Raw genomic sequence first — 24,973 nt, forward strand, 5'->3', positions numbered from 1 at the left:
ATATAATAATAATTAGGTCTGACCATCATCTTCCATGTGACTAAAGTAAAAGAAACACATCTTACTAGGTAATTCGAAAAGTAATGCAAAGTGCCTTATTATAAATTCAAAATGTTTAGTTACCTTGACTAAGGTGAGTTATAAAATCATTATAGAATAATTTTAATCCATAGGGAATCTGCAGCTATTGTGTTACAATATTTGTCCCCAAAATCTTTATGAGCCTATTTCAAAAGAACTCATCACACTTCATCCATTATAGTCATTAAAGCCATTAAATCTACTGGTAGTTGTTCTAATCAGGGGGAGATTGTCAACTTTACAAACAATCCTAAATGCAATAAAATACACATGTGCACATGTGCACATACACACACACACACTGCAGTATGAAATAACTTGAAAGAAAAAGTCTCTGGTACTTCCTCATATGGAGAGCTTCAGTTTTCATTTTGTTTTAAGAAGAATCCATGCAAAATATTTATTTTTATCTAAAATAAACATGATAAATCTTAACTTACAGAGTATATTTATAGACACCTGGTCTCCAATTTTAAATGTTCACCCAAAAGTCAGTTTAGAATACATACTCCCATGGAAACAATGTTATAAGATCGTTTCCAAATTAATTCACAAAAGCCTATCTAAATGACCACAAGGAATCACTTTGGGTTATTGGAAATGTTCTAAAATTGAGTAGTGACGATAACTGCATGACTCTGTAAATTTAATAAAAATTACTGAAGTTTTCACTTAAGTATATGTCACAGTATATAAATTATACCTCAACAAAGCTATTTTTAAAAAAAAAAAGATATTTAAACTATTAAGTACATAAATCTCGTTTTTTTTCATATAGCAGTAACCTATGCTTCCATAAAACCAATTAGTAAATGTAAATTGTTCTTTAAAAAAGTCATATAAGAAATAGGAATTCGATTTATTAAAATTACAATAAATTCTGAGCTATAGCCTTAATCAGAGGTAAGCTTAATTAGGAGATTAGCAATTTTGTTGCAAAATGGTTTTCCTTTTTCAAATAACTTACAGTTTAATTCATTTCTCCCAATCTTGGATTACCCACAAATACACGGTACTCTTTTTAAAAGGGTGTTGTTTAAAAAAAAGAAAAAGAAGAGAAAAGAGCTCTAAAGGCATACCAATTGTCCATCCGTCTTTATCTTGATAACTTTTTCATCATCCCTAGGTGTCTCTAGGAGGACAGATATGGTGGATGATGATAGAGGAAATGTTAATACTTCTTCTTAGACAAGGGCTTGGCTAAATTGGGCCTGCATATTTTTAGTTAGCTGGCTGTTCTCACAGAGGGAGCTGCCAAGAAATGTTATCTTTGGTTCACTGATATATCCCAAACACTAACAGTGCCTGGCACACACTGGACCTTCCATTAAAATTTTATTGTTGTCTTTTTTGTCACACTGGGTCTTAAAGTATCATCTAAATAAACAAATGCAACCTCAAGCAGTCTTCAGATATCTCACAGGGTCCCTTTTTTCTAATCAGAAACAAATTGGCCCCTTATTAAACCAGTTTCTTCCAAGCCTAAATCTTCAATTGGGGACTGGGGGAGATTCAGTATGACAGGAGCGTAAAGGAAGAGGAAAAGGAGTTCTTCCTAAAATGCAGAAAGAGGTTTGGGAATCCAAGACCATTACTTGCTCATATGCGGTAACCTTTACAAGGAGAATTTGCCTCAAAGTCAAAATCAAAACGTACATGTGGCAAGTTCAAGCTGACCAAAATGGCTGTTTAAAATCCATGGTAATTTTAAACAAAACATACTCAATATTTAATCTAAACAGTTTATTATGAACCTCCTGCTCTTTTTTCTAGGGGTAAAATATATATATAATAGTAGATTCTGCAAAAAAAATTCTCAGTACACAAGCTAACACCACCTATAGGACATCTTATATTGCTTATATTGCAAGAATAAGTAACTATAAGCAGACCTTAATTTTTTCCCAGGAGACAGTAGAGAAATTCTAAAGATGCAAGTACATGGACCCTTTCAAACCTTGTGTTGATGGCACCAGAACTTCAGTATGTCCATTTTCGTTTCAAAATTCCTGCCTTTAACATTTGCATAAAAGCATTGTTCTTACTTTCATCTGTAATAATCTGTGGTTTTGGATTTTCAAATTGAGAGAGAGATATTAAAAAAACTTTCCAAAGTTAAAGAGGAAAATGGAAAGGGATTTAAAATGATAACCAATGACCAAAAATTAAAAATAAAAAAGAATGTAGAGGGACTTCCCTGGCGGTCCAGTGGTTAAGACTCCACACTTCCAATACAGGGGACACGAGTTTGATCCCTGCCAGGGAACTAAGATCCCACATGCCACACGGCCAAAAAAAAAAAAAGAAAAAGTTTAAAAAAAAAGAAGAATGCGGAGAAAATGGAAGAAGGTGGCAAGCAATAATGGCTCGTGACCACTTGACATTATTAAAAATATGGGAGAAGAAGGTAAGGAAACACAGTGAACACTCCAAGTTTAGTAGAAGAAAAGATATTTACATATGAGAAAGGTTTTTCTTTATTATTAAACATAGGCTTGTTTATTTCTCACTTATAATTTACATGATGTATTTCCTCTCAGACAACCAGAATCCATTGAGTTACTCTCCCAATAGAAAAGTTTAACATGATCTTTATTCCATCTCAAGTGAGGATTAAAACATGAGTTTCACAAAAATTTTAGCCCGTGCCCTGTTTTTCCATTGGTGTTTATGGTAACTCGTCAAATTTGGTCATGTTACATAACTATGTCAGACCACAGTTTTGTAATTATGAGTGAAATCTATTTTTTAAAACAATGATTCCAAGTGAATAAAATAATTTAATATATAATCTACAAATATGAACTTCAACTCTTTTAAAATAATTTAATACAGACTTAAAAAGCCATAGGTTCTTTCTCTTACCATTCAGTAAACAAGACAACCAGATCCTCTTGATTGGCATAATGTTCCATGACTTCTTTCATCAATCTCACTTTTTGGCCCCCTCCAATAGTATTAACTCCATCACCACCTCTCCACACTTCTCCTTGACCAAGGACCTAAAAATGAAATTAATACTTCATCCCTTACAAAACTCAGATTATGATAGTATCATAAAAACTGGAAGTCACCAGCAACTTGTACAGTATAACACAGTACCACTCTTTAAATGTTGCACTAAATCATGATGCTAATCATAAAAAAATATGATGCCTAAGTAAGGTCATAATTCTCCAATGTTATCTACCCCATAAAATGCCATTCCCAATTTTACCATTTCAAAAATAGAGTCTAATCCAAGGAAGTTGGGAATTGGTGGGGGAAGCCACAGAAAGTATTTCTCACATCCTATTTCCCTTTATTCAGACTGAAATGAAAAAGAAAGTGAAAAAACATTCCGTTACACTTTTCAATCTGGCAGGAAATCTGTCTAATGAACACTGCGAGCCCTGGAAGCTCAGTGATTCCTGGATGGGGCCCTTAAGCGATTTTCCTACTGAAACCAAATGGGTTGTGCAGGGAAACACAGAGGGCATCAGGTCAAACATTACCTTCTTTACCTTAAAAACCTTAAGCTGGCGTTACCCTCAAAAGTTTAGTAATTTATCAGTGCAAGAAATCACCTAAGCACAATTACTCAGAGCTAAGCCTGCAGCCATTCTCAGGCTCTGTTTAGCCTTAGCAGCTGCCTCTTGAATCCTGTCTGCTGACACACCTGACTGTGAGGGAGCAGGAAGCAGGTCTAAGTCCTTCTCCGCCTCTCTCTCTCTCTCTCACACACACACTCCCCCTTGCATCCTAGTTTCATCAAAACAAAGTCCAAAGTTCCCAAAATCAGGATCTACTAAAAATTTGTGAAATTCAGAGGGAATGAAACTAAGAATAAATACAAAAGAAAAAGATAAAATTAATTTAGAAAATATTATTAGTTCCAAATTTACCTAACATTGAGCCAAATACAAGAGCTCGTGGGGCTCCCAGCCTCAGATCTCTAGTTAGCGCTTCATCACCACTTATACTGAAGGGATAAATGTTAGCTAAGAAAACTCAAACTGTTGCGGGCATCTGGATTCATATGGGGGCTCGTCTAATAGAATTATTTGGTTTTGCCCTAAAAAGTGACCTCCTCTGGCCCTAAGATTTGTTACACTTCCATTCTACAACCCTTCTGGACTTCTCCAATACTTCAGTTATACCTGGCCTAAGCACATCTGAGAGCTTACTCTATGCAGTGCTCTGTTGGTTAAGCTCTAGTCTCTATTTTCTTTCCACTCCCCCAGTGTGTCAGACTTTGGCATGCATCAGCATCATGTGGAGGATTCGTTAAAACACAGACTGCCGGGCCCTACTCCCAGAGTGTGTGATTCAGTAGGGGAAGTGGGGCCTAAAAATCCTCATTCCTATTTCCCAGATGATGCTGATGCTATTGGTCTGGAGTCCACACTTTGAGAACCACTGCATTTCATGATGAAAAGACAGCAAGAGGATCAAAAACTCCAGAGTCAGTCAAATGGGGCTGGGGTCCAAGACTTGACACCTTACAGGTGCAAACCCTGGGACAAACTTTCCTCACTCATGAGCAAAGTAATGTCTACTTTACATGGTGTATATAACAAATCAACAGCACATCATATATAAAGGTCCTAACACAGTGTCTCACATGTAAAAAAATATTCCACACTCTCCCCTTGAGATGCCCCTCATTGAATTTCAGCATTATTTTACCCTAATTTTTCTTTCATATTGCCCCCATCAATGCATACTACAATACTTCTCCTCTATTCTAACAAACTTCTCTAATATATTTCTCAGTTTTCCTACATTAAACATTTAGATCTCTTTTCTAGCAAAGTTAGCTTCTTTAATAGTTATTCTGTATTAACATCTGTACCTAGTCTTCCAGTGGTTATGTAGCAAATATTACCTTTTTTGCACATTACATACTGGAACAGCTCAGTTTTCCCCTAGGCAAAAAAGCAATTTTTCTTTCCCTTCTTTTTTTTTTAAATTTTGCTCTTTTGTTTTGTTAATGTATTAAGTTTATTTGTTTGTTTTCCTACCTGGGATATCTTACTATTCTCATCTGTATGTGGAAAAGACCCAGCTGACACAGCCTAATTTCTAAAAAAATAAATAAGTTTTCTGTTTGTTTGTTTGTTTTTAAGGCAGGCCTTTCACAGCTCAGTTTGCTAGTCCTACCAAATTCCCCAGGTTTCTTCTAATCATTTATAAGTGAGATACTTCCTTGGAGATAAGTCTTCTAAAACCCTTTTACACTTTTATAATGTCACTAAATTCCTCTAAAACAAAGAAACAAAAAACAGGAAAAGCACCTCCAATACTAGAACAGAAAAGGTATCTCCTTCACAGTAATGTTTCCAGTTCTAAAGGTAGACAAACCCATTACAGAAAAAAATCCTTCAAAGGATGAAAAAATGAAAAAAATGAAAAATGAATGAAAAAAAATTACTGTCAAATCTTAGTTATGTTGTACCTGTGCATGACCCCCCCAAAAGAAATGTAAGTATAAATATATGTAAATATATTTTTCTGTTGTCTTATAGAACATGTTTAAACAAAGCATTAGCAAATATTAAGAAATTATTGTCTGAGTGGCAGAGTATTAATAAGGCCAAACATATCTTAAAAACAACCAAGTATATATAAACTGACAGCATTATGTAACCAAATTTCATCGTCCTTCTGGGGATTGTAGATCATGTTGTTGTTATTGTTGTTATGAAAAATGCACTTCAGGCACATATTCTAACATCTCCATGAATTAAAAGATATACCGTACCTTCACAGTATAATTGAAGTATTTGGCTGACTGCATAAATCGATGGAATCCATCACTTTCTTTTGTTGCTACAGTTATGACTAATAATTTATCTGCAAAGACAGAGGGAATAACATAAGACAGTTTACCAAGAGGCTAACTATTCACACTTTACAGATCACTATAGTGATTAGAGACCTCATTAAACCCACAGGAATGTTCTAGTATGTTAATCTACATGAGGCTAAACGAAGAGCTGCTGAAAAACTAGGCAATTAAAATTGGTTATACCATTGCCAAATGACAGACTATCAAATAATGAATTATTTCAATGGTAAAAAAGTGAATTAATATTTAAGGTAAAGCATTCCCTCAACAGAAGATTGCAACACTAAGAGAAACACTTCCACGAAGTGCATGAAGCTTATATCTGAAAAGACAAACTCTCCTAGACGTTATCTAATCAACAAGCTTCACTGTCACCTATAAATTGTCACTGATTTGTTACACACATCAGTGAGGCCCAGAAGCACGTTATATTCCTCAAAGCATGTACAAAAAGAAAAGATCCAATCATGAGACTAATCCTAATTTTTTTAAAATAAATTATGATGAATTGGGAACAAATATTTAGAAATATTTCCTATCAATGATTTTTGTATTCATAGGAGAAATATTTCCTTCTATCAATGAATTTTTGTTCATGTGAAGTATAAAATCCACATTTACCTCACCTTCAGTGTTTTGTTTTTTCTTTAAAGAATAAAAGGAACCAAAATCAGCACTGCCTTAGTAAATACACTGCTTTGAGTCACCATTTTATAATGATTTATTATTTTCAATCTAACAAAACACCTCTTCTTAGTAGAAGTAGATAGGTTCAAGGAGTCATTTCAAAATGCCTATAGAAGCTATTAAGGAATATGTTTATCAGGAAAAGACATGCTGGAAAAATGCATAAAAGAAACAAGTGCATCAGCAAATGCCACAGATGCTAGGGCATATTTTTTAACCTTAGGATATAGGAGGACCAATGGACTATGAAAGCAAAATTCACATCTTTCTGACATTCTCAGCACTGAGTTATATATAAATCGACTCTCCCTTGACTATCATCAACAAGAAAAGAGTCAGTGTTAAGTATCCCCTAAACAATAGACAATCATTGAAAATGAATTACATAGCATTAATGTAGTATAGAAATCAATGAAAACCAATTTATATGACCCAAGATAATCATCAAATTATGAAAATACTTTAAACAAAATATAAATAAGTGTAACACACTTAAAGAAATAAATTCAAACAAGTCAACCAAAAAAAAAAGGAAAACACTGCCATGAAGATAAATATTAATAGTCTTAGATACTTTTGTATAAATATGTATTTCTTACATAACTTTCACCATTAATAGAAATAGATATTCAAGAAAAAATAAATTATTTTCATTAAAGCTGTCAGGGCTGAAAAAATATATTTTAAGAGTACTTTTTCAATTAACTATTCTTTAAAAAATAAAATTACATTTGTGAAGTTTCAAGCAGGGCTTAATAAATTAAGAAAATTTGACCTATTTATCATTTACAATAAATTTTGAAATAGGTAATACAAGATTTTATTTCATAAGAGTAAAGGAAATACTTAAGTCTCTTTTCTCTGTAATAAAATGACTAAAGTTAGCTTTCTTTTTTAACTTTTTCTATATGTCATTAAGAATTAGCTATAAGTTTATAGATTTTGCCTGGATGGGTTTTTATACTTATAATTTCCAGTACAAAATTAACAGCAAGGATTTCATCATCCTTAATAGGAAAAGTAATGCTGGCCAGACCCTCGGGTAGACAGAAATGTTACCTAATCTAATGACTCAGAAGGCAAAACTAAAAATATGTAATCTGACTGTGTCTGGCAATCCTATGCCAAATAAGGACTCCTGTTGTTTCAGTACTGTTGCTAATTACCAAAAAAGCAAAACCAGGTAGTAAATAAGTAATTTCATCAAAGGAAGGCCTGTTCAATAACATTACATACAAACATATGTCTCTTCTTAGCTGCTATTCAGTATCATGATTGTGATGAGAAATAAATCTTACTCAACTGAGGGAAGCAAAAGAAGAAAGTGCTGACATGCACCACTGAATAAGTTCTTGCCAACTAGTTCAATAGTACAACTTGCTTACCATCTATGAAGTATTCGTGTTAAAAAATTTAACCTACGTTTGACGCATACTTTAGAGTCCACTAAAATTTATACCACAAATTTATCAGAGATATAAGGACAGAAGACAACTGACCTACAGAATCAACAGCAAAAGAGAAAAAAGGAAAGGGAAACTATTATAGTATGTCACCAGAATTAAGGGACCAAACATACATCAGAATTCAACCAAATATACATCACGGCCTTTATTTGGGTCTTGACTTGAAAAGTCAACCGTAAAAGGGTATTTATGAGAAAATTAGGAAAATATGAACACTAACTTGTATTTATTGATATTAAGAAATTATTGTTAATTTTTTAGCATGCTAGTGGCATTGATTTTTTTAAAGAGTTTTTATAATTTAGAGACAAATACTAAAGTATTTACTCAATGAAAGGACACAGGGTTTGTGATTTGTTTTAAAATTATTTGCAGTAGATGGGAGGAAATGGAGGAGGAAGATAAAGAGTAAACATGACTGCCCACATATGATGACCATTAAAACTGGATTCCATTTATAAATGTTTGGAAATTCCTACAATTAAAAAAAAGAGAGAGTTCAACTTCTTGCACAACCCCTAATCTTCCAATCAGAAAAATATTCAATATAAAACTCTTTTCAACAATCTGAATCATCTAAGTAAAAAGAAAAATGGAATACACAGCAGAAATTTTCTAATCGGGCAATATTATAATTTAAACAACTGTAATTAATGCCTTACCCAATCCACCCACAACAACCAAAACAATCCAGTGAGATGACTGAAGAAATGGGCTTCAATAATGGTCACCCATCAACCACTACCAAAACCAGTCTAAGATGGTGTCAAAGAAAAGATAAATGAAAGCCCAACTGTAACCAAGTGTAATCTCTATATCTGCCTGACTCTATTAGAAAATAGTTAATACAGTTTTCATGAGCAAGAAACATGTAAGTCATCCTATAGAATGTGATCTATTAGAACAACCATTTATCAAATGAAAATCACATCACAGCCCCCCAAAAAACTTCTGCAATCATAATTACAAAGCCCCCCAAAATAATCTAGCACCATAGAGAGGTTTAATAAATATTTGTGAAGAGGCTTAATATTTAGCCCTCTACAAAAATTTAGATGAAAACAGAATTTCTCCAAAAATCTAAAACTTTTTTATTTAGAAAGGCAAAGAAAAACAAAAACAAAACAAAAACAAAAAAGAAAAACAAAACACCCCACTATGTTCTTTCTTACTAATCACCTTACATCTCCGGTGGGGGAAATGCATTGTTAGAGAGTCTTTTTTTTTTCTCCCAATAGTTGTTGATATAATACCAGAACTCATCAATTTTTAGTGCAGATCTAATTTTTCTTTCCAACAACAAATCATGGCTTCAAAACAGGAATTTTTTTTTGGCTAATATATCCTGTACAGCCACCCATATCTCCAAATGCTTTAAAAAAAAAAAAAATCAGCCCATAAATCAGGCTGAAATTCACTGTCTTAATGACAGGCATCACATTCAATAACTCAGCACCAGCCCAGCTGCCTTTGATCTCAGAGGGATAAATCTTCTATCTTCCCAAGAAACTTTCTCTATACCCAGTCTTAATTTTAAATTTGCAAAAATCAAGAAAAATAATTATACCACAGAAGGAGCTCTGAGTATACTGTTCTTACTCTCCAATAACTCATTTTATGAAAGATGTGTCCTTCATCTATAAAAATCAGTGGCACTCAACTTTCTATTCAAGGAACATATTTTCTTAGCAATGGTTAGCATAAGGGCCAGCAAATTTGCACTGTAAAAGGCCACATGGTAAATATTTTAGGCTTTGTAGTCTACATACAATCTCTGTCACAAGTCTCCTTTCCTCTTTCTTCTTTAAAACATTTTTAAAATTAAAAAAAAAAAAAAATCCATAGTTTTCTGGCTGGTTGTTCAAAAACAGCTATGGGCCAGAATTGGCCTAAGGGTCATAGTTTGACATTGTGGTTGGCCATATGGATCTGAAAACTCCTTGGGTTCCAATCTCAGACCTACCATTTATTTAGTTATTTGAAATTGGTCAGTTACCTAAACTCTGTGTCTGATCTGTTTCTCATCTGTATTTATAATAGCACCTGATAGGCTTACTGTGAGGATTAACGAGGTAATATATATAAAGTACATGAGGGGTTCCTGGTAGCACAGTGGTTAACAATCCGCCTGCCAATGCAGGGGACACGGGCTCAAGCCCTGGTTGGGGAAGATCCCTCTGCCTCGGAGCAACTAAGCACATGCACTGAGCCACAACTACTGAGCCTGCGCTCCAGAACCCGTGAGCCACAACTACTGATCCCACGTGCTGCAACTACTGAAGCCCATGCACCTAGAGCCCGTGCTCTCCAACAAGAGAAGCCACCGCAATAAGAAGCCCTAGCACTGCAATGAAAAGTAGCCTCCGCTCTCCACAACTAGAGAAAGCCCACGTGCAGTGAAGACCCAATACAGCCAGTAAATAAAAAAATAAAATTAATTAATTAAAAAAAATAAAGTAGAGAGATAGGATTAAGATGGCGGAGTAGGAGGACGTGCGCTCACTCCCTCTTGCAAGAGCACCGGAATTACAACTAACTGCTGAACAATCATCAACAAAAAGACACTGGAACTCACCAAAAAAGACACCCCACATCCAGAGACAAAGAAGAAGCCACAATGAGATGGTAGGAGGGGTGCATTCGCGTTAAAATAAAATCCCATAAATGCTGGGTGGGTGACTCACAAAATGGAGAACAGCTATACCACAGAAGTCCACTCACTAACGTGAGGGTTCTGAGCCCCACGTCAGGCTTCCCAACCTGGGAGTCCACCAATGGGAAGAGGAATCCCCAGAGAACCAGACCTTGAAAGCCAGCAGGATTTGATTGCAGGACCTCCACAGGACTGGGGGAAACAGAGACTCCAATCTCGGAGGGCACACAAAAAAAAGTGTGCTCACCAGGACCTAGGGGGAAGGAGCAGTGACCCCATAGAAGACTGAACCAGATCTACCTGCTGGTGTTGGAGGGTTGCCTGCAAAGGTGGGGGACAGCTGTGGCTCACCAAGGAGCCAGGGGCACTGGCAGCAGGGGTTCTGGGAAATGCTCATTGGTGTGAACCCTCCCAGAGTCCACCATTAGCCCCACCAAAGAGCCTGTGGGCTCCAGTGCTGGGTGGCCTCAGGCCAAAGGACCAACAGGGTGGGAACACAGCCCCACCCATTAGCAGACAAGCAGATTAAAGTTTTACTGAGCTCTGCCCACCAAATCAGATTAAAGTCTTATGGAGCTCCACCCACCCAGACCTACCAACCATCAGTCTCTCCCATCAGGAAGCATGCAGGAGCCTCCTAGATAGCTTCCTCCACAAGAGGGCAGACAGCAGTATCAAGCAGTATCAGCAGTATTTCGTCTTGTGGAACTGAAAACCACAGTCACAGAAAGATACAGAAAATGAAAAAGCAGAGGACTTTGTACCAATGAAGAAACAGGAACAAACCCCAGAAAAACAACTAAAGGAAGAGGAGATAGGCACCCTTCCAGGAAAAGAATTCAGAATAATGATGGTGAAGATGATCCAGGACTTTGAAAAAAGACTGGATGCAAAGATCAAAAAGTTTACCAAAGACCTAGAAGAATTAAAGAGCAAACAAACAGAGATATGCAACACAATACTGAAATGAACAATACACTAGAAGGAACCAAGAGCAGATTAACTGAGGCAGAAGGGCGCATAAGTGACCTGGAAGACAGAATGGTGAAAATCACTGATGCAGAAAAGAATAAGGAAAAAAGAATGAAAAGAACTGAAGACAGCCTAAGAGACTTCTGGGACAATGTTAAATGCACCAACATTCGCATTATAGGGGTCCCAGAAGGAGACGAGAGAGAGAAAGGACCTGAGAAAATATTGAAAGAGATTATAGTTGAAAACTTCCCTAACATGGGAAAGGAAATAGCTACCCAAGTCCAGGAAGCACAGAGAGTCCCAGGCAGGAGAAGCCAAGGAGAAACATGCCAAGATATATAATAGTCAAATTGACAAAAATTAAAGACAGAGAAAAGTTATTAAAAGCAACAAGGGAAACACGACAAATAACATACAAGGGAACTCCCCTAAGGTTAACAGCTGATTTCTCAGAAGAAACTCTGCAAATGAGAAGGGAGTGGCATGATATATTTCAAGTGATGAAAGGGAAGAACCTACAACCAAGAATACCCTACCCAGCAAGGATCTCATTCAGATTCAACAGAGAAATCAAAAGCTTTGCAGACAAGGGACAGTTAAGAGAATTCAGCACCACCAAACCAGCCCTACAACAAATGCTAAAGGAACTTCTCTAAGCGGGAAACAGAAGAGAAGGACCTACAAAAACAAAAACAAAACAATTAAGAAAATGGTAATAGGAACATACATATCGATAATTACCTTGAATGTAAATGGACTAAACACACCAACCAAAAGACAGAGACTGGCTGAATGGATCCAAAAACAAGACCCATGCATATGCTGTTTACAAGAGACCCACTTCAAACCTAGGGACACATACAGACTGAAAGTGAGGGAATGGAAAAAGATATTCCATGCAAATGAAAATCAAAAGAAAGCTGGAGTAGCAATAGTCACATCAGATAAAACAGACTTTAAAATAAAAAATGTTACAAGAGACAAGAAAAGACATTACATAAAGATCAAGGGATCAATTGAAGAAGAGGAGATAACAATTATAAATATATATGCACCCAATATAGGAGCACCTCAATACATAAGGCAAATGCTAACAACTATGAAAGAGAAAATGCAAGGCAGAAATAGAGACACAGATGTAGAGAACAAACACATGGACACCAAGTGCGAAAAGCAGGGAGGTTTGGAGGGGGATGAATTGGGAGATTGGGATACCAAATTGTACACTCTAAATGTATGCTGTTTATTGTCTGTTAACTGTATCTCAATAAAAATTCTTAAAAAAAAGAAAAAATAATAAAGTAGATGATACACTGTAAGTCCTACATATGTTAGGCAGTATCTTATTTTTTTAAGATATATTTATTTATTTATTTATTGGCTGCACTGGGTCTTTGTTGCTGGGTACAGGCTTCCTCTAGTTGTGGCGAGTGGGGGCTACTCTTCACTGCAGTGAGCAGGTTTCTCATTGCGGTCGCTTGTCTTGTTGCAGAGAACAGGCTCTAGGTGCGTGGGCTCAGTAGTTGAGGCTCATGGACTCTAGAGCACAGGCTCAGTAGTTGTGGCACACGGGCTTAGCTGCACCGCAGCATCTGGGATCTTCCCGGACCAGGGCTTGAACCCGTGTCCCCTGCATTGACAGGCAGATTCTTAATCACTGAGCCACCAGGGAAGCCCCAATATCTTATATTTCTACTCAACAGATAACTGTGTAAGGGAGTTGATGTGCAAATCTCATCAAATTATGTACCTCAATCTTTTTCTCTACCAGAGTTATTCATTCAAGAACTGAATATCTCTTCCAACTCTCAAGATTTTATGATGCTAGCACAGTACTGTCCCCTTATCCAAGGTTTCTGTTACCCACAGGGTCAATCGTGTTCTGAAAATATTTAATGGAAAATTCCAAAACTAAATAATTTATAAGTTGTTAAACTGTGCACCATTCTGAGTAGCGTGGTGAAATCGCTTGCCATCCCATTTGGTCCTGCCTGGAATGTGAATCATCCCTCTGTCCAGTGTTTTCCATCCATTAGTCACTTAGCAGCCATCTCAGTTATCAGATCCACTGTCACAGTATCACACTGCTTGTGTCCAAGCCACCCTTATTTTACTTAATAATGGCCCCAAAGCACAAGAGTAGTGAGGCTGGCAATTCAAATACACCAAGGAGAGCCTTAAAGTGCTTCCTTTAAATGAAAAGGTGAATGTTCTTGATTTAATGAAAAAAAAAAAAAAAGCATATGCTGAGGTTGCTAAGATTTATGCTACGAACAAATCTATCTGTGAAATCGTGAAGAAAGAAAAAGAAATTCATGCTAGATTTGCTGTGTTGCCTCAGACTGTAAAAGTTATGGCCACAGTGCATGGTAAGTGCTTAGTTAAGATAAAAAGGCATTAATTTTATACAATAAGATATTCTGAGAGACCACATCTACAGAAATTTTATTACAGTATATTGTAATCTGTTCTATTTTATTATTGGTTATTGTTTTTAATCTCTTACTGTGCCTAATCTATAAATTAAACTTTATCACAGATATGTATGTACAGGAAAAAGCAGAGTATATGTAGGATTCAGTACTATCCACAGTTTCAGGCATCCACTGTGGGGCCTCGGAATTTATTTGCTGCAGATAAGGGATGAGGGCAATTGTAAGAGGAAAAAAACTCTAGGTAAAAACAGTTCAACCTGAAGCTGCTCATTAAAATAATTTAGCAAGTAACTGCAGATACACCTCAAATATTTTCATTTCTCTCCATTTCCAAGCAAGCTAACTCAAATTATAATCACCAGCCCAGGTGTCCATAATAGCCTCCTAAATCCCACTAAACTCACTCCAATCATATCTCTACAGACTTATCTTTTCAAAACCCTTAGATAGCTAATCATGTCACCCCATTGTTAAACATCTTTAAATGACTTTTCATTGCTCTTAGCATGGTGGCCAAGCTCCATTATCTCAATATGGTCCTTGACTACCTCTATCTTCTTTAATCTCGTCCACTACCTCTCTCCCCTTCGCTCTCTCTGCTCCAACTGCACAGCTTTTTTTTCAGTTCTCCAACAATGCCTGCTCCCTCCCACCCTGAAGAGAAAAGCCTATGCAAAATCTTTATTTAATGTCCCTTCTGATCTCTTGAGGTAGCCACTGCCTATTCAACAAATTGAGATTCTTACGCATATGCCATTTTCTTGGGGGAAACTTCCCCAACCTACTCAAGTAGGTCAGTGCCCATTATACATTTTCACTGAATTCTCTACCTCTCTTTTGGAGCATTTATGACAACTTGCTGTTACAAATTAATTTGCATGGTTATTATTCAAGATTAAAGTTTCTTTCTCCGACTAGACTGTAAATTCCAGAGAGGCAGGATGTTTTTTGCTCAGCACTACATCTCCAGGGCCTATCACAGTGTTTAGCATATAGTAGATTCTTAATAAATATTTGCTGAATGACTGTATTCAGGAACAAGGGATGTTACGTTTTATCTGCATGTGTGTATAAAATAATTTGTTCCCAAGAAAATCCTTATGTACTTTGCATTATTACATCCAACTCATAGATGAAGAAAATAAGGTTAAATAGGTTAACTTAGCCAAAGTCACCCAACAAGGTACTAGCGAAGCTGGAAGGGGAACTTTGGTAATTCCTCAAAGTTCATTTCTTTCCAGTGTTTCATATAGCCTCACTTGGTTGTAACAGGTCAAAAGACTAGAAGCAAAATTTGTTTATATGTACAGAAAAGAGATAACATAGCAAGCCAAAGACTTCAGTCTCAGCTTGTGGGTTGATCCTCAGCTAGCATCTGGAAAGCTGGATTTGGAAAGGATTCCCACCATTCCCAGATAAGAACAGCTCGTTTGTATCTGAATTGTACAAACAAGGTATTTATGCTGAACACCAGCTTTCCTTCTAGGAGTCTGGAATTTTGGTACAGAGGTTGCCTCTATGACCAGCCCCGAATAAAAACCTTAGGCACTGAGTCTCTAATGAGCTTTCCCAATAAATAACATTTTACATGTGTGGTCACAACTAGTTGCTGGAGGAATTAAACTAATGCTCTATGACTCCACTGGGAAAAGACTCTTGGAAGCTGTGTCTGGTTTCTCTGGACTTTGCCTACGTGCCTTTTCCCTTTGCTGACTTTGCTTGGTTTTCTTTCAATGTAAAAAGTCACAGCTATCAGTATGATGATATGCTGAATCATCTGAGTCCTCCTACTGAATTGTTGAACCTGGAAATTGTCTTGGGGATAGCTGACCCACTATGCTTCTAGCTACAGGCAGCAAGCCTTCATTTGAAAGAGATTGTGGGCCTGACTATGTCGGATACATGGCTGCGTTTTAGATTCTGGGGCTCAGAGGCCAGGCTAGAGAGATACAGAGAAGACTCCAAATAGACTCCATGTAGGAAATATTTGGTAGATAAGACAGTCATACCCTGCTCCTCCACTGATTGAGAATCACTTCATTTTAACATAAATTGTGATCCCAGAGATAGTCTAGCAAAGTCCACTTCTTTCACAGAGAAGGAAACCAAGATCTAAAGAAAAAATAAGACTTGTCCAAGATCCTGCAGCTTGTGGTAACCAACCCAAGACTGGAATTCAGGATGCCTAATTACTAAAAATATGGCTTTCCTAGGTCTTACTTATACAATTTTGTTGCTTTGTTAAGTACTGAGTCACTTAAACACTATGACAAATAAACTGAAGTCATGGAGTCTAGGTGGCAAGAAAACACATTTTGTGGAATTGTTGAAAGAAATTCAAGACAAAAATTCCTCAAGAGCAGCTCATGCCACTATTTCAACAAGGAAAAAACCTAAAAAGGATATGTCAAAGAAACATCAGTGGATTCCTTAGCATTTTTTGTGGAAAAAAGGAATGCTTAAAGAAAAAAATAACTTCTGAGGATTAACGCTACCTAGGGAACATCTTCACCCATGTTAGCATTCAGACGGATGCCTGAGCTTCCACAGCCCACTCTAGACAATGCACAGACATAAAACAAATGCGGAAATGAGCTGGAAAGTAGTGGGAGGAGGGTAGTGTGTAGGGTGACCAACCATCCTAGTCTGCACAGGACTAAAAATGTTCCCAGAACACAGGGCTTTCAGTTTTAAAACTTGTAAAGTCCTGGACAAACCAGGATAAGTTGGTTACCCTAGCAGCATGGGTAGTGTGACTAGAGAGCGTGAGTTTTGCCAGTTATGTATAAAAGACTGGATGACATGCCGCTCCTCTGGGGTATGTCAGCAAACCCTGTGCATCCCCAGAGAGATGGAGAGGCGTCATGCAGCAAGGTGAGGGCTACGTCAGGCTCCAGACACCCATAGGGAGGCTGTCAGACTCTCCCAAGGCTTAGGGTTCACCATTATCTTTAGCAGTGTGTGGCCAAGACACGGAAGCAACCTAAATGCCCATCAACAGAGGAATGGATAAAGATGTGGTACATATATACAATGGAATATTACTTAGCCATTAAAAACAATGTAATAATGCCATTTGCAGCAATGTGGATGGACCTAGAGATTATCATACTGAGTGAAGTAAGTAAGATAGAGAAAGAGAATGATCATATATCCCTTACATGCGGAATCTAAAAAGAAGTGATACAAATGAAGTTACTTACAAAACAAAAATAGACTCACAGACTTAGAGAAGGAATTTATGGTTACCAGGGGAATAGAGTGGGGGAAGAGATAGGTATGGAGTTTGAGATTGACATGAACACACTGCTATATTTAAAATGGATAACCAAGAAAGACTGTATAGCACAGGGAACTCTGCTCAATATTATGTAACGACCTAAGTGGGAAAATGTAAAACTGAATCACTTTGCTGTACACCTGAAACTATCACAACATTGTTAATCAACTATACTCCAGTATAAAATAAAAAGTTTAAAAAAAAAAAAAAAGACTGGATGACAAATGGTCCAGAAGAGCATTAAGTTAAGGATAAACTCGTCTAGAACCAGCTATCAAGGGAAGCGGGATCAGATTAAGACCTCCAGAGGCCCTAGGCACCAAAAGGTCAAAGTGCACTAAAACACCATCCATCCCTCATAAGTACTTCAAATCGTAATATACATTCGTTCAAACTTTTCAAATTTTTTTCAAATAAAATAATATTATACACATGCTTAAATTAAGAGCTCTGTTTTTCAGTTTTATGATTTTCCTTTGGGTACCCATGTCTTCTGTTGATATGTACCCATGTTTAGTTTGTTGACTGGGTAATCCAGTATTGAATGGAAGACAAATTTCAAGATAGAGTAGAAAGTGCTATTAATATTATGCTCAAAGATTCCCAGGAGCTAGTTGCTTTCACGGTGCTATGAAAGCTTAGAAACATTTGAGTTACATACAAATAGATGATTATATCACAAAAACATCAAAATTAATATATTCAAAATCAATAAAGCTTGAATAATTATTAGGCTAAGTGAAACTTTAGAATGAGACCCAATTTTTGCTAGTATGTGGTATAATTTTTAATATAAAAATTGTGGGCCCCTCTACAACCATATTAATTATAGCAAGCGCTAATCAAGAAAATTATGAGAAACCTTGATATAAATACAGTAATATATTTAAATAAATTTATATTCTCCTAATCTCAACAGTATCCACATACTTTAGAAAAACATTAATATATACATATGAACCACATAATCTATTCAATCTATATTAAAACAAAAACTTTATTCAGAATGGTCTGAATGTTTGTCTCCCTAAAATGTTTGTCTCCCTTTCAAAAACACTCTTCACTAACACACCCCCTCACAATAACTCTCCATGACTTAAATGTTAAGAATTCAACCTAAACGCAATAAGTAAGAAGATAAAAATAAAAGGAGCCCCACTGCTCCACATCCATCCAAACCCACTTCAGGAAATATGGAGATAAGATGCAAGGACTAGATTATAACCCAAAACTATACACTTCGTTCCAACAAATTGTTTCTGGAGTTTAGAAGTGGAAAGTAAAATTCAAACAGAATAATCACCATAAGGGGAGCTTCAATCAAAGTACATGTTGGGCTGGACAAAAAGTTCGTTCGGGTTTTGTGTCAAACCTGAAGGAACCTTCTGGCCTGGCCAACCCAATAAAACATGACTTAAAAAATTGAAAGGAAAAAAAAGTGGCCTGCAGGCCCTACTGGAATACAAGCTCAAAAATGAGCCAACGTGTGAGACAGCTGGCCAAAACAAACAAAAACTTAGTCTTAACAAAAGAGGTGATGATCCCACTGTAATCTGTGCAGCTCATGTACAAAAATTATGGGATGTGTGGCACGCTATCAATACATTAAGGAGAATTTTGACAAACATGGAGTTTGACCAGCATGGTTAGAGGTTTCACAATCATTTCACATACTGAATAATTGAGGAAGTGAGACTTTTTCTACATGAAAAACAGATTCACCACCTCCCCACCTCACCATATTTGAAGAGAAAAAAATGGATTTCCTCTATTTTATTTTCAAAGAGATAATTGGCTAGGGGAAGAATTAACGGAGAGGAGGCAGATTTTCTATCAATACCGTCTTAATCTGTTCAGGCTGCTACAATGAAATACCACAGCCCAGGTAGCTTATAAACAGCAGAAATTTAACTCTCCCAATTCTGGAGGCTGGATGTCCAAGATCACAGAACCAGAATGAGCGCATTCTGGTGAAGGCTCTCTTCTTGGTTCACAGCCAGTGCCTTCTCACTGTGTCCTCGCATGGTGGAGGGGACTCTATGGGGTCTCTTTTATAAGAACACTAGTCCCATTCATGAAGCCTCCACCCTCATGGCCTATAGGCTCCGGCTCATCATCTTCAGATGTTAGGATTTCAACATACGAATTTTAGGGAGACAAACATTCAGACCATTGTAGTTACCAACTTGTTGACTAACAAATATGGCTATTTTATGAAATACTTTACTTTAATCCATGGGAACTGTTATAGTGGGCAAATAAGAATAAGCTTTGGTCTCTGGATATTAGCTTAAATAGACCTTCTAATGAATATCTTTCTCACAAACGGTATCAAACATTTCATACTATAAGCGCCTCCGTAATTTTATGACGGTGAAGGGGGCTGGGGTATCTTCAGAACCTCTTTTGGAAGAGCACTAACCCTCTTCATGATGACTCTACCCTCATGACTTAAGCATTTCCCAAAGACCCCACCTTCTAATATCATCACCCTTGTGGGTTAGGATTTCAACATACAAATTTTGAGTGGACACAAACATTCAGGTCATAGCAAATACAAAGTACAATTAAAAGCACCTGGAATGAATGGACTGTCTTGGAAAAGCAGTGTTTCCTATTTTTACAAGTATTAATACAAATAGTAAAGGACCATTTTCCAGAATTTATGACTTGGGGATCACAACTAACTGATCCCTTCAAAAGTTATGAAATGCATAACTTCAATGTAATTTTAATGTCAAAGGGAAAAGGATCTGCCCTCTTCACAGACAGAGCAGACTCCTAGCTGTTGAATTCCAAGGGTTCAAAGGTTGCAGCAACCTGCAAAATAGGAAGATGTACCAGTAATGAGAACCTCCTTTGAGTGGGATGGTGTAACCCATCTGCTGGCCAAATGCTTTAGCAGAAACTATGAACTGCCTGCCAGAAATCTGGTTCCAAGGTTGTGCAGTTTGTTCAAACAAGTTATTGTATTTGATTTACAATCTAATCTATTGCTCTCTATTCCATAGGCACTAAAACTATTTCCCAGACTCATAAGCAAAGGGCATCAATAATAAAGTTAAATACTAGAACAAAATAGCAGGGGCTGAGATAACATACTCCTGCTAATTCACCTACAAAAAAAAAAAAAAGTTGTCCTAGGGCAGAGGCCATCCTGAGATGCACTTGTGGTCCATCTGAGACAAAGCTGTAAGAGTGAGGTGCCTGGGCCAAGATGACCTTTATTTCTCTATAATGGAAAACAAAAAATCTTTTTAAAGAAGCCTGCCTAACCTAACGGAATGAAAATAAATCAATCTGGGGCGCAAAATTAAAAGCAGACCTGATAAAGTGTGGAGGGGCTGAAAAGAAACAAAAGGCATAACTTGTATTCATCATCTTCAGGTACAGTGAAACATTTGCTTCTCCCACTCCACATTGCCATGAACACATTATAATTACATATTTTTAAGGAGGGCATTTTCCATTGTACCCATATAGCATGAAATGAGTACAATTAATCTGAACAGCAGCCCAACCTCACCTACCTCGAGAATTTTATGGCATCTTTTTTGGCAGTTCGGAAACCTCCCCAACGACTTGCTAGTTCCGCACATTGTCCAACAAGTTGAAGTTGCCATATAAGAGATTACTATAAAACTGAATCAGCATATTAGACATTTCAGGGACATAAAATTAAACGTAGATCATTTGACATCTGCAACTACAGATACCTTCTCCTATGGAATTACTATAAGACTCCAAAAAAACAAAAAAAAGCAGCTTTATTATTCACTTCGTGTTATAAAGTGTCATAAACTATCACCTTTATATGGAAAGTGCCTTATTATTTTGGAGTATATCCCAGAAAATAAAAGAAATATTCTAGTATTCACTGAGCCAAGTCAGAGATTAAAACAATATATTTGTATATACACATGACTGCTTTTTCCTTCTCCAGCCACTTTTTGTAATTTAATTTTTGGACTGGGTGATAAAGTAGGAAATGATATTCTTTCCCAGCCCTTTCTCCCAGACAGATAGCTGGCTTTCCCTCAGGAGATACCAATGATATTGTTCTTATGGGTGCTTCAAGAGATGTCAATGCATACTGTAGCAAACACTTTATAATCTATATCCCATTTTGCTTCTTTTTCTTTTTTTCAATTTATTTACACTTAAAAAAATAGCTCACCGATTTCTTCAACCCCTTAACTCCCCAACTTTGGCAATCACCAATCTGTTCTCTGTATCCATGAACATATATATGTGTGTGTGTGTGTGTGTGTGTGTATATGTGCATATTATGTGTATATATGTATATATGTGTGTGTGTGTGTATATATGTTTTAAGATTCCACATATAAGTGAGAGCAAACAGTATTTGTCCTTCTCCATCCAACTTATTTCATGCAGCACAGTGCCTTCAAGGTCCATTCATGCTGTCACAAATGGCAGAATTTCACTCTTTTCTATGGCTAAGTAATAATATTTCATTGTATATATGTACCATAATTTCTTTGTCCATTCATCTATCAATGGAAACTTGGGTTGCTTCAATATCTTAGCTATGGTAAACAATACTGTGATGAACATGACTGTGCACATAGCTTTTCTAATTAGTTTTCATTTTCTTCATATAAATAACCAGAAGTGGAGTTGCTGGATCATATAGTAGTTCTATTTTTAATTTTTTGAAGAACCTCTATAATGTTTTCCATAGTGGCTGCACCAAATTTACATTCCCACCAACACTGCACAAGGGAACCTTTTCTGTCTCTTATTACAGTCTTTAAAGTCTACATTCTTTGATGTAAGCATAGCTACTCCAGCTTTCTCTTGGTTTCCATTTACATGGAATATCTTTTTCTGTCCCTTCACTTTCAGTCTGTGTGTTTTCATACATCTAAATAAGCCTCTTAGAGACAGCATATAGATGAGTCTCCATTCAGCCACTTTACGTCTTTGGATTGGAGAATTTAATCCATTTACATTTAAAGTAATTATTTTTAGGCATGTGCTTATTGCCATTTTGTTAATTGTTTTCTATTTTTGCAGTTGAATTTCTTTTTGCATCTTTTTAAAAAATTTTAGATATCTTTGTGATATTTTCAAATGGAATCCAGCTGCACCATATTCCATTATATGGATGAATCATAATTTAATTACCACAATGCTAGTGGCAGATATCATTTTTTATCTTATACTTTACTAAAAAAAAAATCTACAATTGATAATGATGTACATAAGTAATTTCTGTGAAAGACTGTATCAGTGGAATAAATTCAAAATAGAATTTCTGAGTCAAAAATTTCCTCCCATTTACTATTATTATCATCATTTGACTTGTTTTGACACATGATTTCTGCCAGGCAAAATTTCTTTTCCTACAATGTTTTTATCACCCATTAATTCTTACATTCCTAGGTTTGTGTTATACTTTACAAAGCCTTTCCACATGATATACTTATAAAATAACTCTTCCATATTTTCTTCCAGTTTTTTTATACTTTCTTTTTTTCATATTTATTTCTTTTATCACATAGTTGAAATCAAATAAATGAAATGCTGAACTTGTTGAGGCTTTCTCTCATATTATTCCAAACAAGGAAATCCTTGGGTTCCATTCTGAATTATATATATTCAGTGGAAGCGTGGAGCCCTAGCCACTGGACCACCAGGGAATTCCCTCCATTCTAAATTATTAAAACCTATGTCAAATTAACACAATGTTTTAAAGAGAAATATTATTTATTTCAACTATGACTGCCATGTGACCTGTGATTTTTTAAAGACAGAAAAAAACAAAAAAATAGTCTCCAAGTATACAAATGCTGAGAACACTAAAAGTAACAGGAATGTACTACTGTCCCATAATTTTTTTCCTAAGTAAAACTAACTTTATAACACTATTTTGATTGGATACAAAGCCTCACATAAAAGGTTTTCTATGTGCTTCCATCTGCCACATTGACAAAATCTCCCCTAAGATGGAATTACCTCTGAGCTAACCAGCTCCCTGTTGTCTAAGTGCCTGATATTCCTCCCTTCTTATTTCTTTTTTCAATTTTGATTAGTGACTTCCTTGAATTCTGAACCAGGTCATATGTTAAAAGACATACATGGATGATTCTCACTGACAAGTCATTGTTGAACAAGTCTGTGGTTGATTAACCTCAGGACCTTGAGACAGCCAACCTACCAAAACAACCTTATTCAGATCAGTCATGGTTCATCAGAACCGCTGCAACACACTTCCAGATCTAGGTTAATTCCATGGGTGGAGATGATGTGGTGTGGGTGAGTACGCACCTTAACATGGGGCTTGGAACTCTTGAAGGACAGCAGCAGAGGAAATCTACCTAATTGACCTTTTACCCTATGTCATGCAAAACAATATAAAGCCCTGAACATATTAATTTTTCTAAGTTTAGTGCCCATTGTAATGTGTATGATAGGTCAATTTTAACAGGAAGCCAAAGGTCTTTCTGAATATGTGTTTAGATTCTCTTGGTGCCTGAAGTACAGTTTAATCCAAGTTTGAAATTAGGGGAAAAAATTCAAAAAGATTGGTAACATATAGTGAACACACCTATACAATTAAAATAAGTCCTCACAGAAGGGATCCAGATGGCAGAATAGGAGGATGTGCGCTCACTCCCTCTTGCAAGAGCACCGGAATTACAACTAACTGCTGAACAATCATGACAGAAAGACACTGGAACTCACTAAAAAGACACCCCGCATCCAGAGACAAAGGAGAAGCTGCAGTGAGATGGTAGGAGGGGCGCAATCACAATAAAATCAAATCCCAAAAATGCTGGGTGGGTGACTCACAAAATGGAGAACAGCTATACCACAGAAGTCCACTCACTAAAGTGAGGGTTCTGAGCCCCACGTCAGGCTTCCCAACCTGGGAGTCAAGCAACGGGAGGAGGAATCCCCAGAGAATCAGACCTTGAAAGCCAGCAGGATTTGATTGCAGGACCTCCACAGGACTGGGGGAAACAGAGACTCCACTCTTGGAGGGCACACACAAAAAAAGTGTGCTCACCAGGACCCAGGGGGAAGGAGCAGTGACCCCATAGGAGACTGAACCACACCTACCTGCTGGTGTTGGGGAGTTGCCTGTGGAGGTGGGGGGGTGGCTGTGGCTCATCGAGGAGCCAGGGGCACTGGCAGCAGAGGTTCTGGGAAATGTTCATTGGTGTGAGCCCTCCCAGAGTCCACCATTAGCCCCACCAAAGAGCCTGTGGGCTCCAGTGCTGGGTGGCCTCAGGCCAAAGGGCCAACAGGGTGGGAACACAGCCCCACCCATTAGCAGACAAGCAGATTAAAGTTTTACTGAGCTCTGCCCACCAAATCAGATTAAAGTCTTATGGAGCTCCACCCACCCAGCCCAACCCACCATCAGTCCCTCCCATCAGAAAGCACGCACGAGCCTCCTAGATAGCTTCCTCCACAAGAGGGCAGACAGCAGTATCAAGCAGTATCAGCAGTATTTCGTCTTGTGGAACTGAAAACCACAGTTACAGAAAGATAGAGAAAATGAAAAAGCAGAGGACTTTGTACCAATGAAGAGAC

The 24,973-nt window shown here is 37.0% G+C and overlaps 1 protein-coding gene across 1 annotated transcript in view; it reads right to left on the reverse strand.

Moving 5' to 3' along the window:
• PLOD2 (procollagen-lysine,2-oxoglutarate 5-dioxygenase 2) overlaps positions 1-24,973 on the reverse strand; it is a 102,956-nt gene that overhangs the window by 50,376 nt on the left and 27,607 nt on the right. The window contains exons 2-3 of the mRNA XM_057740002.1: positions 5,825-5,916; positions 2,947-3,083 (exon numbers count right to left, since the gene is read on the reverse strand). Of these exons, the coding sequence (XP_057595985.1) occupies positions 2,947-3,083; positions 5,825-5,916 (229 nt within the window). The remainder of the gene's footprint in view (positions 1-2,946; positions 3,084-5,824; positions 5,917-24,973) is intronic.

This window comes from Hippopotamus amphibius, chromosome 6, assembly GCF_030028045.1.
Source record: "Hippopotamus amphibius kiboko isolate mHipAmp2 chromosome 6, mHipAmp2.hap2, whole genome shotgun sequence".
NCBI classification, from domain to species: Eukaryota; Metazoa; Chordata; class Mammalia; order Artiodactyla; family Hippopotamidae; genus Hippopotamus; species Hippopotamus amphibius.